The sequence below is a fragment of the Protopterus annectens genome, chromosome 7.part1 (assembly GCF_019279795.1).
Source record: "Protopterus annectens isolate FY-2018-M chromosome 7.part1, PAN1.0, whole genome shotgun sequence".
NCBI classification, from domain to species: Eukaryota; Metazoa; Chordata; order Ceratodontiformes; family Protopteridae; genus Protopterus; species Protopterus annectens.
Window position 1 is genome coordinate 427,130,466 of NC_056740.1, and position 17,355 is coordinate 427,147,820.

General features: G+C 40.9%; 1 protein-coding gene across 1 annotated transcript in view; it reads right to left on the minus strand.

Moving 5' to 3' along the window:
• The window catches only part of STAB1 (stabilin 1), a 2,761,215-nt gene that overhangs the window by 2,281,928 nt on the left and 461,932 nt on the right, over nt 1-17,355 (minus strand). Inside the window, exon 13 of the mRNA XM_044078505.1 lies at nt 6,253-6,378. Coding sequence (XP_043934440.1) covers nt 6,253-6,378 — 126 coding nt within the window. The remainder of the gene's footprint in view (nt 1-6,252; nt 6,379-17,355) is intronic.

The following is a 17,355-nucleotide window of genomic DNA, read 5'->3' on the forward strand; positions in this document are numbered from 1 at the left end:
ACAGGCCCCAGAGAGTTTCATCTGCAGATGCCCCAGGTATGTAGTTCTACAATGTAGTATTAATACTTGCAACCCATCTTGGGTCTATATCACATTATCAAAATTCCAAAATATCGAACACCATAAGCTCGACTTTGGAATCTCGAAATGTGATATACACAAACACTCAGAACAGCGAATTTTTTCCAAGGGAAAAAATTTGCTGTTCCGAGAAAACACACACAGCACAAGCACACCAAAATACATAATCCACACATACACACTTCACAAAACCCTACACTAAACCATACATACACTACTAGCTATCCACTTACCTTAACCCAACCCTAACTCTAAGGTCCCTAACTAACGCACACTCACCTTACCTGCTCCCTAACCCTAAGGTCCCTAACTATCGCACACTCACCTTACCCGCTTCCTAAACCTAAGGTCCCTAACTAATGCACACTCACCTTTCCCGCTCTCTGACCCTAAAGTCCCTAACTATCTCATACTCACCTTACCCGCTCCTTAACCCTAAGGTCCCTAACTATCACACACTCACCTTGCCCGCTCCCTAACCCTAAGGTCCCTAACTATCGCACACTCACCTTATCCGCTCTCTGTCCCTAAGGTCCCTATCACACACTTACTTTACCTCGGTCCATTCGCACACTTACCTTAACCTGATCCGTCACCTTCGCACCACAGTCGAGGAAATAGCAAAGCCGCAGAAATGGCCCACTGAATACTTTCCCAAGGAAAATATTCAGTGTTCTGCAGCTTCGCTATTTCAAGCATTCACTGAGTAGGGGTCGATATTAGAACATTCGCTGTTTTAACACTTTGATGTTCTAATATAGACCCCCCCCCCATCTTTACCTTTTAATCACATAAAATTTTATAATATCTGTCTGACTTATGGCATACAGGTACATCTGAGATCCAAGTCCCATGTCCAGCTGCATGAGATATGGCCAGGGGTATTTATTGTTATTGTATTTTTATAGCTGTAAAGATATCAGCTGAATGTGAAGTTGTGGTACTGGGTCCTACTGATGATGGATATTTTTTGCTTTAGTGTATATACAGGGGATTTTTTTATCTGGCACCAGCACTATGAAGCTAGCGTACACACAGGTGATTTTTTTTATCTGGCACCAGCACTGTAGAGCTACCTTCAGCTTATGTTGGAAGATCTGTATCCTCTGCTAATGATGGCAGGGATGAACTAGCACAGTATGAGAGTGTACAGTGTGCGTCTGTTTTGGACTAAGGGAGTGTGACCCCCCCCCCATTCTCTATTCAGAGTATGGACACAGTTGTTATGCTTGTGGATACCCAGGAAACACATACGAAACTGGGCAGGTTGATAGGGACACTAGATGAGGGGAACATGGTGGTCCCAAATCAGAGATGTCTGCATCTGTCCCTAACACTCAAGGGAAGCGGGTCCCACACAGTAGGGGTTGGTAATGGTGCTTGATGGAAGTATGGTTACCACTCTCCTCTTGAGACTGATGTGTCAATAGCTTCCAGCCAATGAATGTGCTGAGCCATCTCAGACACACATCAACACAGTCCCTACCATATCCCACACACCCACTGACCCTGGCCCTTCTCCATATTAACCCCCTCCAAATTTAGTTCTTGCACTATTCATAAAAGCCCTTTTTCTTTTGCTAAACCACAACACTCACACTCACTCACTTCCCTGTGAAAGATATCAGTTCTTGCAGTCCCTTGTCCACCTGTGCAAATAATAACTGTGGCCTGCTCTTTGTACATTTTTACTTGTGTTGCCTATGTCTGATGCACATCATGGCCAGTCTATGCATGGGTAAGCTTAATTTAGTATTTCTTCATGCATCACTTTTACTGTAGTATATCTGCTTAAGTCCTGTGTAGTTATGTGATGAAGCTACGTACAATCTGCTGTCTCTTTGCTAGTGTCATGGCAAACTGTGCCTGCCCCACCCCCATCTGATATTCTTATTCCCCTGCTGCTGGCTTCTCCTCTGACTCCTAGTATGTCTCAGCTAATGTTGCCTATGGTGCTGGGAACTGCTGTGCCTGGAGGAGGCCATCATGCAGTAACTGGCTCCTAACTATAATATCATGTAGCAATGTAACACAACACACACAGTATTTCGGCACACATGGCTGGGTCATACTGTAGGACAGCACCAGATGTAGCTGGATGGCAAAAGCGTGATTTCAGCAGCCAATACATATGCTCTGCACTATTTTTGCGATAGTGCACAGTTATACCCCTCACCAATCTGATTGCGTGGATTTCTGGTGGGTCATGTGATCCAGGGTTTTAGGGGATAACCAGCATCATCCACACGTTATCTCTGGGGGTGGGGGGTTACCTCTTGCAAATAATTGATTAAGGTCACATGTGTGTCATATGTGGGAATCATAATAACTTCCTGGATGGCTATCACATGTTATAGATGAAAACCCATATATTACAGGCCATCTGGCAGTTGATGAAGTGATATCTTTTGTGGTTCATGTATCTCCTTCCCAGTTCAGCAGGAGGGGCCTTTATTTCAGTGTGAGTACAGTCTATGGCCCCCAGTACCTCAGAGAAATGGACTATATCATAAAACTCCCACATGGTGTTTGCTCCTTTTTCTGAGCTACGTGAGAGCCATGCTTGCTTTTTCTGAGCTATGTGAGAACCACCCTTGCTCCTTCACATGCTGCAGCATGACACTGTGGGTAGAGAGCCAAGATCTGCAAAGCCATGGAGAGGATCATAATGGAACTCATAAATAAAGACATAGGGAACTTGCAGACTTTGGATCCAACAAACCCATACATCACAAGATGGGTTGCAAACTGGCTAAGTGACAGAACCCACAGGGTCGATATCCTTCAGAAGGGCCTCACAGAAACGGATAACTGGTGCCAGAGCCATGGCCTAAAGTTAAATGCCAAGAAATGCATAGTCATACCCTTCGGGAAAAACAACCCAGGTTGACAGTAGCTTTTTGACACTCATGTTGCTAAAGTAGTTAGGAAAACCTTCTACATTGCCCACCTGATCATGAAGGGATTCACATCTAGATCAAGGGAGGTCATCCCCCCCCTGTACTCATCACTCATTAGACCTATGATTGAGTACAATGCCCCATTTGGAATGTATCTGACCAGACACCTGCAGCAGCTGAAAGTTCCTCACCAAAAGGATAAAGGGTCTCAAAAATATGTCTTATGCTGCCCGACTGAAAGAACTCCAGCTCTATTCAGTCTCATACCGCTTGCTCAGAGGTGACCTGTGCCTGACATATAAGGCCATGTCAAACCCTGATTTGATGAATATGCTTCACCTCAAAAATCTAGATCCCTCAGAACCACAAGACTTAAACCTTGACACGGTTAATAATAGAACATGCTGGAGGGACAGATTCATCACCCAGAGACTCCCTATGCTGTGGAACAAAATCCGGTACATGTGAGGCAGAGCACCTCGCTGGCCTTGTTCAAGAGGAATCTTGACCAATGGATGGGGATTACTTCAGTGTCACTGCTTGCCCTTGGGCAGATAGCCTAGTATGAACCTATGAACCTATGAACCTAAGACACATGCTTGAGATAACCCTATTGTGTCCCCAACTGAAAGGTCCCTGTAGCTAATATATGTAGTGTCACAAATACCTTGGTTTCCACTGAGACAGGTACTCCACAACTCCCACTGGGGAGGCCAACACAGTTCAATGATATCCTGCGTGTTGTCCCTGTCCACATAGTACTACTGGTCCACAATTTTGGTTTAGTGTAAGTCGTGAAATGTTAAGCATGGTCAGCTGACCCTGCGCCTGTAATAAGAACTTCCTGCAGATACACATTTATAATAGCTGTGGCAATTCCAAGCATAATTTGCAAGAAGTACTCCATCTCAACATGTGTATAGAGCTGAGTTCAAATCTAAGGTGAAAGCAGAGTTGCTGCATGAAATTTAAAGTTTCTGAATCACTCCTCTATCTTGTCTTGCCTCATCGTCATATGTGGTGCTTTAAATATGATTTGGCAGACCACATTATTTGGCCTTGTCACGTGATCTAACTGGTTTTCTAAAACACACCCACCCTCTGTGTGGCTGTCTGTTGTGCAAACTCCCTCAGTACAACACGGCAACATTTTTTGAATCTGACCCAATTTTTTTTTAAAGTCCCTATTATCAACTCCTTTTATCTATGTTGGAACCTTTAATAATTATTATTCCATCTATTGTTTTTTCTCGTCAAGTATATGTTTCTGCTGAATACCTACTCAATGTTCGATATTGTATTGCTTTTCATCGCTATGAAACCTCATAACTTCTGTGCAGTACAGGTCGTGGTTAAAAATAATCCACCAGCCACATCTACTTACTTATCCTACAACTATACTGCTTTTAGGAAAAATAAAATTGATTTACAAATTAAGGGTGTTTCTCTAAACTGTCAACAAGTATCCTTGTTCGAATGTAGAAAAAATGTTCTATCTCCTTCTTGCTTTTTGCATTTCTTCAGAAATGAATTTGACCATGCATAATGTCATTACCTCATAGATATTCAGCCTTGTACCCACCATTACCTCATACATATTCAACCTCATACCTACCATTACTTCATACATATTCAGCCTCATACCCACCATTACCTCATAGATATTCAGCTTAGTACCCACCATTACCTAATAGATATTCAGCCTCGTACCCACCATTACCTCATAGATGTTCAGCCTGGTACCCACCATTACCTCATAGATATTCAGCCTGGTACCCACCATTACCTCATAGACATTCAACCTCATACCCATCATTACCTCAGAGATATTCAGCCTCGTACCAACCATTACCTCATAGATATTCAGCCTGGTACCCACCATTACCTCATAGATATTCAGCCTCGTACCCCCATTACCTCATAGATATTCAGCCTGGTACCCACCATTACCTCATAGATATTCAGCCTCGTACCCACCATTACCTCATAGATATTCAGCCTGGTACCCACCATTACCTCATAGACATTCAACCTCATACCCACCATTACCTCATAGATATTCAGCCTCATACCCACCATTACCTCATAGATATTCAGCCTCGTACCCACCATTACCTCATAGATATTCAGCCTGGTACCCACCATTACCTCATAGATATTCAGCCTGGTACCCACCATTACCTCATAGATATTCAGCCTCGTACCCACCATTACCTCATAGATATTCAGCCTGGTACCCACCATTACCTCATAGATATTCAGCCTGGTACCCACCATTACCTCAGAGATATTCAGCCTCATACCAACCATTACCTCATAGATATTCAGCCTGGTACCCACCATTACCTCATAGATATTCAGCCTGGTACCCACCATTACCTCATAGATATTCAGCCTCGTACCCACCATTACTTCATAGATATTCAGCCTCGTACCCACCATTACCTCATAGATATTCAGCCTGGTACCCACCATTACCTCATAGATATTCAGCCTCATACCCACCATTACCTCAGAGATATTCAGCCTCGTACCAACCATTACCTCATAGATATTCAGCCTGGTACCCACCATTACCTCATAGATATTCAGCCTCGTACCCCCATTACCCCATAGATATTCAGCTTCGTACCCACCATTACCTCATAGATATTCAGCCTCGTATTCATAATGAGAATTCCTTCAACTTCTGATACTGATCCTTTGAAGTACTGATATGACTTTGACAAGTTGAAATCCTTGGGTGAATGGATTGTTACAATCTCTGCTAACTCTTTCATTTCCTGCTGATTTGTCAGTTTTTTTCTTATTTTCTTACAGATATCAGAATCATTGTCTTATAGATAGTCCATATGCACCCAGTACTTTGGTTAAAACTGCAATTAGTGATGTATGAACACTCTCAGTCACTACAGCTCTTTTATATAAAAATCTGTGTGTGTATGGGGGGGGGGGGTTACTGTGTCTCTCACACCCTCCTTAACTTATGAAAAAAGACAACGTAGAAATAAATATGGAAAGACCATAAAAAACCTTCAAGGCTATAAGTTTACACACACAAACAAATAAACACAAACACACAGTATTCACTAAAGAAAAACAATATGTTAAATGGTTGAAAATGTAATGTGCACACATTAATATTTGTTTCATGGCCAGTAGCAATGGTACAGAGGTGAGTGGCAAAACAACTGGACTGCTTCTATCCAATGCTTTCCATTAACAATTTTATACAACTGCTGAACTTTTTAGATATAAAACATAAGTATACCTGTGAGTTTCCCAGTCCATCAGAAGTCATTACTAATCTAGGTCCACTTGACAAGTGAATGATTCCATTTGATGCTGGTAAATCTCTCTGTGATAGAGTGTAATTATAACCAGACATGCCTTGGCCCTGTAGAAAACAAAATCACACATTAAGGCATGAAATCACATGTACTTTATAGATGTTAAAGCAGCGGCCTGCACATGTGCTGACCGATTCATTTGAGTTACAGTAGAAGTATGACATAGCAAGGCCACTCTGTGCACCCTGTGCAGCTCCTTCTATATTCTGTCACTTTAAACACGTATCCCATAATGCATGTGTGCAATACACAATATAAATTCTCTAGGGACCCATGACTACCTCAGGTTATATTTTACAGAGTAAACCATGCCAATTATCACTGTACATTCAAATTGTGTTCTTTCTAGCAGCCCATGTATCAAGTAGTAAAGGTACCCCTTCATGTAAATCCACTCACATTCCAAAACTCGTGCATGCATACACACACACACACACACACACACACACACACACACACACACACACAGACATGCCAGCTCAGCAATCATTTGGTTTTACATATATAAACTGTCCCCTCTGAAATATACTTCAGCCTGCTTCAAACAAGCCCTAACATAGATGTACTCACAACCTAAGTTAACAGTTGCTGCCATACACATACTTTCTTCCACCACCCAAAATAGCCATTTTCAACTTGTGTACCCCTGCTGCCCTTAAAAGTGATCAAATGAAAGAAAATGCAGCTACAGCATTGTAGTTCGTCTTATTTTTCTTTCAAAATATGTCTTTACTTATATTCAAATATAACTTTAACAAATAACACCAGGTGTCATATTAGCAAATACATCATATCTATGTATATTGAGCACATAGTAGTCACTCGGGTGAGAATGGTCTTCTAATCCATGTTCCTCGTAACCACAGCATAATACAACCCTGTCCTCCACTGATCTTAAACATATTTGCAACATTTTCTATCTAATATATTTAGACCTCTGAAGTTACGTCATACCAAATATTTCACATAAACCATTTATGCAAGTATAGTACCTCAATACATTCTTATATTAGACAAGATCATGTCACCTGTTACTATCTTTCCCTATTCAATGCCACTCTTCTACCTTCTTTGACAATTGTGCCTGACTTTCACAGGTCTTCTCTCACACAATCCATCCACTTCTTTGCTAGATGCCTTCATTTCCTCTTGCCTTCTTCATGTCTGTCTCAAATCTTCTTCACCAGGTTGTCTTCTGTCTTTTTGCACATAGCTTCATAGGTAGGTTCATAGGTAGGTACTAGGCTATTGGCCCAAGGGCCTAAGTAAGCCTAGCCAAAAAGGTTCCCTGGCTTACACCACCCAAGAAAGTTATTTTCCTGTGCCCCTATCAAGCAAAGCCACAGAAGTGATCCCCGGGGTGTATTTCCTATTTCCCATCCACTCATTAAGATTTTTGCTAATGAGGAACTTTGCTTGACATAGATGGGTAGCTTGTTCCAGAGTATGGGAAGTCTCTGGGACAGGAATCTATCCCTCCAGCATGTCCTGTTTATTGTGATGACAAGGTTTAGGTCCCTAGAGGGTGTAGCTTGGAGGGATTGGGTTTTCTTTAGGTGTAGCATGCCCAACAGCTCTGGGTTTGAAATAGCTTTATATGTTAGGCAGAGATCACCTCGGAGTAGGCGATATGCTACGGAGTAAAGCTGGAGTTATTTGAGATGGCAATTGTAGGGCATCTGTTTGAGGCCAGTAATCCTCTTTGTGAGGTACTTCTGTGGCCTTTCCAGCTGCTGCAGATGTCTTGTGAGGTACATTTCAAAAGGGGCATTGTACTCTATAATGGATCTAATGAGTGTTGAGTAGAAGGGAACAATGGCCTCTTTTTTCCTGGATGAGAACCTTTTTGTGATGAGGTGTGCCATGTAGAAGGATTTCCTGACTACTGTGGCAATGTGATTATAAAAGGAGAGACTACTGTCCACCTGGGTCCCAAGGTCTCTTATCACACATTCAGCATTAAGTAGACTGCCATCTATGTGGTAGTTCATGGGTACAGAGTTTTTACCAAAGGGGATGACAATGCACTTTTTGGCATTGAGCTTGAGGCCATGGCTCTGTTACCAGGCATCTGTGTCAGTGAGGCCCTTCTGTAGGATGTCCACATCATTTGGGGACTTGACTATGGCTCCTAGTTTGCAGTCATCTGTGAACTTTGTTAACTAAATGCCTTCTCTGTTAGCTTGTACTTCAGGAAGTAGATACCAAACAGGAGAGGTGCCAGGACTGAACCCTGTGGTCCTCCACTTGTCACTGGTTTGAAGTCAGATTTGGAGTCTGCAACTTTTACAGTGTGGGGTCTGTCAGTAAGCCAGTTGGCAACCCATGTTGTGATGTAGGGATTTATACATAGTTTAGTGAGTTTAGCTATAATTCCAGAATGGGAGATGGTGTTGAAAGCCTTGGCGAAGTCAAGATAGGCTGTGTGAATCACCTTACCCTCCGTCTATAGCTTTGGTGACTGCCTCAAAGAAGTTGATCAGGTTCAGGAGGCATGATCTGCCTTTCACAAACCCGAACTGGGTGGGGTCCAGAGTTTGGAGGTTACCAATGTCTTTGTTTATGTGTTCCATGATGATATGCTCCATGGCCTTACAGACCAGGCTCATCAGGCTAATAGGGTGATAGTTCCCGGGATCAGTGGTGGCTCACCCTTTGTGGAGTGGGATAACTGTTGCTGTGTGCCATTCAGTGGGCACAAAGCTTGACGTGAGGTTATGATTGAACATGGTGCTTAGGTGGGGAGACAGTTAATTCTGAAGTTCATGTAAAACGCAGCCTGGGATGTTGTCCGGTCCCATGGATGCTGTGTTTTTGGCTTTAGAGAGTGCAGCTTTTACCTGCGTAGTTGTGATTACAGGGACTCTGCATTCTTCCTGTATAGATATGGGTCCTTTAGAGGGCGAGAGGGGGGGTAAAGTTAGCAGTGAACCTATCTGTCAGGACCTTGCCAATATCAGTTGGTTCTGTAATTTTCATGCTGTTGTGCTGTAACTCAGAGCAGATCTGGGTGTTGCCATTGAGATTCTTGACATAACTATAGAATACTTTGTGGTTGTCCCTAGAATCAGTGGCGATTTTGTTTTTGTAGCTAACTTTGGAGGATCTTATAAGGGATCTCAGCTTCTTACTGAGGCTGACCAGGGAGCTCCTCCACTCATGGGATTTTACTCTCTTTTGCAACAGTTTCTTCCTTCTGTTGTAGAGTTTGTTTATTGCAGGGGACCACCAGGTTGGCTTCCTTTTTCTGGAGGATAGCATCTTGGTTCTATTTGGGATAGCACAACTCATGCACACGTGTAAGTGCTTATAGAGTGCATTTGTGTAGGATTCAGCAGTCATAACTGTATTGTCCATCTGCATGGGTGTCATGAAGTTAACCACTTCTGTCTTAAGAAGCATGAAGTTAGCTTTGGAGAATTTTTTTTACCGTGGTTTCCTTAATGGGGGGGTGGGGGCGGGATGTGGATATCTAGGGTGATTAGCTTATGGTCGGATCTGACAAACAAGGAGTTGACTTCAGGAGTAGAGCACCGGTCACTCATGTTGGTAATGACTAGATCTAGGATATTATTTCCCCTGGTGGGGGTGTGGATAAGTTGATCCAGGGCATTGGAATTTATGAATTCCAGAAAGCGTTGAGTGAAGGAGTTGGTACATGAGTAGTTTTCCCAGTTAATGGTGGGGTAGTTGAAATCGCCCATTATTAGGGTGTTTGACTTGCACCCTAATATTTTCCAGTATATCAAGAAAAGAGGAGTGGGAATCCTGGGGCATGATGGGGGATCTGTAGCAAGCTACAATTTGGATTGCAGTTTTGCCCAGAGTTAGTTGCACTTGGATAACTTCGGATGTATTATGCTGAGCAACCAGCCTGGAGGTGTGGAAATCCTTAATGAATATGGACACACCGCTGCCTTTGGTGTTCTGGTCCAGGTTAGATAGCTGAAAAGTATGGTATGAGTTATACCCTGGTAATGCAGGGGTGCTCTCTGGAGCCTTGAACCAAGTCTCCGTCACTGCACAGATATCGATGGTCTCCATTTTAAGGAGTGCCTCAAGGGAGTGCATTTTGAGATTTAGACATCTAACATTGAGTAGCATTAACCTCAGTTTTTGCTTGCCTGTACCTGTCACAGTGGTGAATTTGTCATTTGAGCCTTGCCTAAAAAATGTACTATAGGGCAGGCAAAAGCCTTAGCCAGTATCCAGAATCCCAGGGGTGACAGGAGCAGGCCATCTCTGGCAAAGCATCATGGTCTGTTGACCATGTCATCCCAGGCAGACAGATACTGCGGTATCACTCTGGGCATTGGCAGGATGCTATTCAGGGCTAGGGTCATACCCGCCTGTGCCTGAACCACCATAATCTGTTCTCTTTGATCTTTTCTGCAACTGGAGCTACTTTGGCTTCTGCTCTTATGTCCTTGTTTCTTCACCTGTCCCACAGTGTGCATCCTACCACCCTTCTTAGGCACTTTATCTCCATCACCTCTAGCTTCCTAAACTGCTCTGCCTTTACTGCTCAGGTTTCTACACCATACAGTAGTAGTGGTTCCACTACTGTTTTATACACTGTACTTTTCAGTTTCATTGGCATTCTTTTGCCATACATTATCGCTGACCCTCTCTTCCAGTTGGCTGCAGACCTTCTGATTCTTGCTTTGACCTTCTCATTCAGACTTCCCTTCTCCTCAACCACCCCTCCCAGATATTTGTTAACATGTTCCACTATTTTCCCCTCTATCTCAAGTCTAAGTTTCTTCTGATTTCCCCAGTTTGCTACCATTACCACTGTCATTTCTGTGCTTAGTTAGATCCCATGTGCCATCAAGTCTGTATTCCATTCATCTACTCTTTACTATAGTTCTTGCTCAGAGTTTACCTGTAATGCCTCATTGTCTGCATACAGAAATGTTGTTGATCCGTCCCCTCTGACCTGTTTGCTAATTAAGTCCATCACTAGAATGAACAACAGTGTGCTCAGGGCTGAACCCTGATGCACAGCCACTCCCACTGGGAACCCCTCTGCAAGATCTAACAGTGTTCATACTTGAGTCATTAGGTCCTTATACGTAGCTTGCACTAATTCTTTTTTTTTTTTTTTTTTTTTTTTTAATAATTTTTATTTTTATTTTTACATTAATAAATGTCACAAATAAAAACCATCTTACAACATGACCATGTGCATATATATATATATATATATATATATATATATATATATATATATATACATACATACATACATACACACATATATACATACATACTCATACACACATATACATATGTTATATATTGATGTCAAATACCACAGGATATAGGTCATACAACATATCTATTTACACTATGTACATAGATGCTTTCATTGTTAATTCCACAGTTATATAGACAGTATTTACATTCGTAATATCCAAGTTATTATTTAATATCTGAACTTGTATGTGTTCTTTGGTTCCATTATAGTGTATTTCTAAGTTGCTGTGTGATGAATTATGCTAATATGATGTTAAAGGTTTGTTCCCAAATTTCTCTAGATTTCATGTTTTTGTTTCTTTTATCTATTACTATTTTATGAGCTAAAAGGTGTTGTATAACTACTTGTTTAAAACCCTCCCAAGAGATATTTATTGTATCTAGCCATTTAAAAGCTATATACAGTTTCATTAGTAGGAAAATTGTTAAAAGTGTATTTGCTTGTTTTCTTGGGATGTTGGGTGGGAGAATGTGTAACAGAGTGAATTCCCAAGTTAATGTTGATGTTTGATAAGCCGTTTTTTGTAATTGTACCTTGAGAGAATTCCAGAGTTTATAGACACATTTCCAGCTCCAAAATACATGGATTAAGTCAGCTATCTGGTCCTTACAGTGTGGGCAGAAAGGTGATTTTGATGTGTTAAATTTGTGTAGGTTTGCAGGTGTAAAATAAGCATTATTACTGATCATGAGCTGAATGTATGCTAACTTTTTGAGGGGTAGAATCTTCAGTGTTAAATTGATTGCCTGGCTTATTTGCTGATCATCTATGGATGGTTTAATTTTTCTCCAGTAGTTAGAGAAGAGGAGGTCCTTCTGGTGTTTGATTTCATTTATCATTTTATATGAATTGGTAATAGTTTTCTTTGTTGTGATAATAGTTTTCCAAAGCCTGCTACAAGTTTCTATGTCACTATTGGTCATAGTAATATTTTGGAGATAACTGGAACACAGTTCTTTGATTTGTCTTAGGATTATTATGTGTGATTTAGGGAGGTTTAAATTGGTCCTCATTTCTTGTATTGAACAGTTAAGGTAGGGATAGATATCTTGGATTGTTTTATCTTTTAGTCTGGGAAAAGGGACTAAGTCCAGCATCTTATTGTTTATTTTTAAATTTGGGTTTTATGAAGGGGTTGCAGTATTGTCATGGCATGTCTAAGGTTCAAGAATTGAAAGAGTTTTTGCACTAGGTTGATAGAATGTTTTAAGGGCTCTATAATGTTATAAGTTTGTATTTCTTTCTGCTTCAGGAATGGAAGTGCTTTGGGATTGAAACCTAGAGCTTTAATATATCTATAATATATTGTCACCCAGAGAGGAGACCAATTCTCCATTGACGGGTTATGTTCAGCTATTCTCAATATTCTGTTAGTGTTAATGATCGAGTAGTACATTTTAAAATCTGGTAGATTTAGTCCTCCTTTGCTTTTGGGGAGTGTTAATTTTGGATAGGAGATTCTGTTTTTTTTGGGTTCCCATATAAATTTTGCTAGGAAGGTATGAATTTGTTTGAAGAATTTATTATGTATTGTTGTCTGTGATGTCATGAATATATACATTAATCTAGGTAAAATGTTCATTTTGATTATTGATACTTTGGCCAAGTTGGTAGAAGTCTTTGTTACTCTGGAAAAAGGTGATTCCCAGGTATTTAGTTTCTTCTTTAATTTTTATTGTGTTTAACAATGGTATTAGTGAGATGAGTTTGGGTGTTTTTAGGGGGAAAATATTAGTTTTATTAAGGTTTAGTTTGTAGTTAGACATAGTCGAGAAATGTTCAATTGCAGCTATTATTTTGTTTATATCTGAATTTGGTGTAGTGCAGTATATGTTCAGATCATCTGCATATGCAGTGAGGTATATTTTAAAGTTGTGTATTGATGGAGGATTGTGATATGTATTTTGTTTAATGTATAGAAAGAGTGGTTCTAGGTATAGGTTAAACAGGAAGGGTGATAGTGGGCATCCTTGTCTTGTTCCATTTTTTATTAGGATCCTATTTGACCAAGTTTTATTTATATACAGAGATGTGTATGGGTTGCTATAGAGAGTTTGGATGATCTGAATGACGTTATTGGGTATATTAAAGTATGGTAGTGTTTGGAGTAAGAATTCTAGATTAACCCTATCAAATGCCTTGTGGGCATCCACTACCATTGTGTAGATGTTGATATTGTATCGGTTAGTGTAGGATATTAGTGCATTTAATGTTAATGTATTGTCAGTAGTCTGTCTATGTGGTGTAAAACCAGATTGTTCTGGGGAGAGGATTTTTTCTATCAGATTTTTCATTCTGTTTGCAAGTATAGAAGTAAATATTTTAGTATCTATATTTAAGAGGGAGATGGGTCTGTAGCTGTCGGGGTTTTTGGGGTCTGTGTGTTCTTTTAATATAAATATAGTTTTAGAGGCATTAAAGTGGATATCATTTATTTTATAGTTTATTATGTAATTCAGTGTATAGTATAGTAGTTTGGCTATCAAGGGGAAAATGCTTTGTAAATTTCTGATGTGAGTCCATCCGGACCCGGATCCTTATGCATTTTTAAGTGTTTGATTGCTGTAATAATTTCACTGATGGATATCGGCTCAGTTATTTTTTTTTGTTGGTCTAAACTGAGTTTAGGGAATTTCAGTTTTTGAAGAAAAAGAGTTCTATCTTCCTTTGAGGTTTGTAGTATTTGTGCTCCATATATTTGAGAGTATATTTGTTCAAATGTTTAAATAATGTCTTCATTTTTTGTGTAGATTTTGTCTCTGTAGTTTATTTCTGATATATTGGAGGCATTTTTGTGTTGGCAGATAATTCTGGCCAGAGCTCTAGATGGTATTTGAGCTTCTTCTGCGTAAGTGGCTAACATTCTGGCTTCATAGAAAGATAGGTTCCTGGTTTCTAACATATATAGATCCCTTTGCAGTTTTAAAAGTTCTGCTTCTGTTTGGTTCTTAGGGTTATTTATTAGTTCTTTTTCAAGATGCTCTATTTTCCCTTTCAGTATATGCTCCTCTTTCAGTTGTATTTTTTTATAGTATGCTGCTTTTTTGATAAACAATCCTCTGATTTGTGCTTTGGTTGCAGCCAGCTTGCACTAATTCTGCTAATGTTCCTGGGACTTCGAACCACTGTAGGACTACCCAAATCAGCTTTCTTGGGATCTTTTTCTATGCTTTATCCAAGCTTAGGAATGCCCAGTTGGAGTCTTTTTTCATCTCCAGCTTTTTCTCAACTATCTGTCTCACTGCAAATATCGGGTCAATTGTGCTGCATCCTGATCTGAATCTGAACTGCTCATCTCTCCTCTTACTTTCTACTGCTCTGCATATTCATTTATTAATCACCCTCTCCAAAGGTGTGACAGGAGTCTGATACTTCTGTACTGCCCAAAGTTGTGAATCCCCCTTTATTCTTGAAAACTGGCACTAGTATGCTTACTCTCCAGTCATCTGGGATACGTCTTTCTCTCCATACAACTACAAGCACCCTCAGGACCCATTTCTCCCCTATCTCACCCAGTACTTTGATCATATCTGCTCTGACCTCATTTGAGCCTGCTGCTTCCCTGACTTCATATTCCTTCATACTGTTTTTATTTCTTCTAGCGTGAGCTCCTCCTCTTATCTTACTGTGGGCTGTGTCTGGGATGGTACAGCTTCTGTGGGGTTTTCTTCATTCAGAAGCTCCTGGAAGTACTCTTTCCATCTGCCTTCGATGTCGTGTGGACTGGTGAGTCAGTTGTTGCTGATATCTTTTATGAAGGGTGTCTGACTATCTTCTTTATGTTTCTGTCTTTGCCTTGCAACCTGATATAGTTTCTTTATACCATCAATCGACTCACTTTCCAGAAGTTGGTAGAGTGTCTCTGATGCCTTGTTCATTGCTATTGCAAGTCCTCCCTTAGCCTATTTGCTAGCCACCCAGTATTCCTTTCTAGCCTGGTCTGTCTTTTCTAGCTCACCTTCTTTCTTTTGATGACTTCCTGGACTTCTGCATTCCACCATAAGCTTTCCTTATGTACCCTGTTTCCATACCTGTTTTTGTAGCCCTTACATGTTCTGTTTTGTGGAGTTGCCATTCTTCTTCAACTCCACCTATTTTCTCTTCTTCTTGAGATGATACAGCCATAAGTAATTCCCTGAACTGTTGTACTTTCTCTCCAGCCAACTTCCAGGTATTCAGCCTGGTCTTTGTTGACCGTAGAGCATTCTCTGACCACTGCTGTCTGTGTCAACCAGTGGCTAATGCTGTGGGCCAATTGTTCCACTGGGGATGACTTTGCAATCACTGATTCTATCCCGTTATCCTTTCCTTACTAGGAGGAAGTCAACCTGAGTTCCATGTTGGCCACTTTTGTATATGATCTTGTAACTGTCTCTGTTTCTAAAACCATGTGTTGGCTACCATCAAGCCATTTGCCAGAGAGAAGTCTACAATAACCTCTCCTTCTTTATTCCTGTTGTCCCATCCATGTGGACCCAAGCAGTCCTCATATCCTGTTTTGTCTGTCCTGATATGTGCATTCAGGTCACCCATTACCAACACCAATTCCAGTTGTCCTGCTTTCTCTAGTAGGTCCTGCAACTGCTGTTTGAATGCACACTTTTCCTCACTGTCATATCCCTGATGTGGGGCATAGGCTGAGATTATTAATACTGCCCTATCATTACACTAAGAGTCTGTCACCAATTCTGATGACATCCCTCACTGGCTTCTGAAGCCTCTCCCTCACTACAATTCCCACACCATTTCTAGTTTGCTCTACTCCTGACTAGTAGACTGTGGACCCAAGCAAAGTGGCTTTGCTGCACCACCTTTCCACCTTGTCTGCTGGATACATAGACTGTTCAGCTTCCTCTTACCATCATGTCATCCACTTTTAAGCTTCATTCTGTCAGTGAAACTGCACTGAGTGTGTCAATTCTTAGTTCAGGTTTGGCAGTGTGATTGGTTTTACATCCAGCTTTTACTCAACTGAGCTATCCCAGGTAAGCCAAGCTAGGCATCTGAATGCCGGCTAGCCAGTAGCTTATTGACCCAGGAGTGCTGCACTTTCTGCTAGGCACACACTGGCCAATAGGGGCACATACATCCCTCCCACCATTAGTATTGGCTCCTGGTGTAGGTTAGAGTAGGCCAAGTCCTCAATCCACGTATGACCGGCAAATACCCGTGCCCATTTTGGTGACAACCAGATCATCTAGAGCCATATTTATACACCTTTGAGTGGCTAGCCTTGCAATCAAAGGACTTATTTGCCACTTTTGTTAGTTCCAGAAAATGTTACCACAGTTTTCCTTTAATATATCACATTGTTTCATGCTCAGTAACATCCAGGGTGATTTTATAGCCTCTATAGGTTCCAATTTAATTAAAGTAAAGAAAAGTGGGGTTATGCACAGCTTTTAAATATATCACCTTGGCTCTAGATGATTGCCACTGTTGAAGTCACACAGACTGACCCCATGTGAAAAAAAAATGTGGAAAAAGGGGTTGTGAATGGATTGATGGATGGATGGATGGATGGATGGATGGATGGATGGATGGATGGATGGATGGATGGATTCAGTGCCCTGACCATGTTTTTTTTTCTATATTACTAGTGACAGTCTGTGTAAATTGGGTTTGTCATGTTATGGGTGTTTCTTTTCCACAATTTAAATAATTAAACTAATGAAAGACAAACAGACAAACAATCCTAATCCATATTACTGTATTTCTATCAATCTCATTACAAAGGGGAGTTAACACCAACAGCCAAAAACAT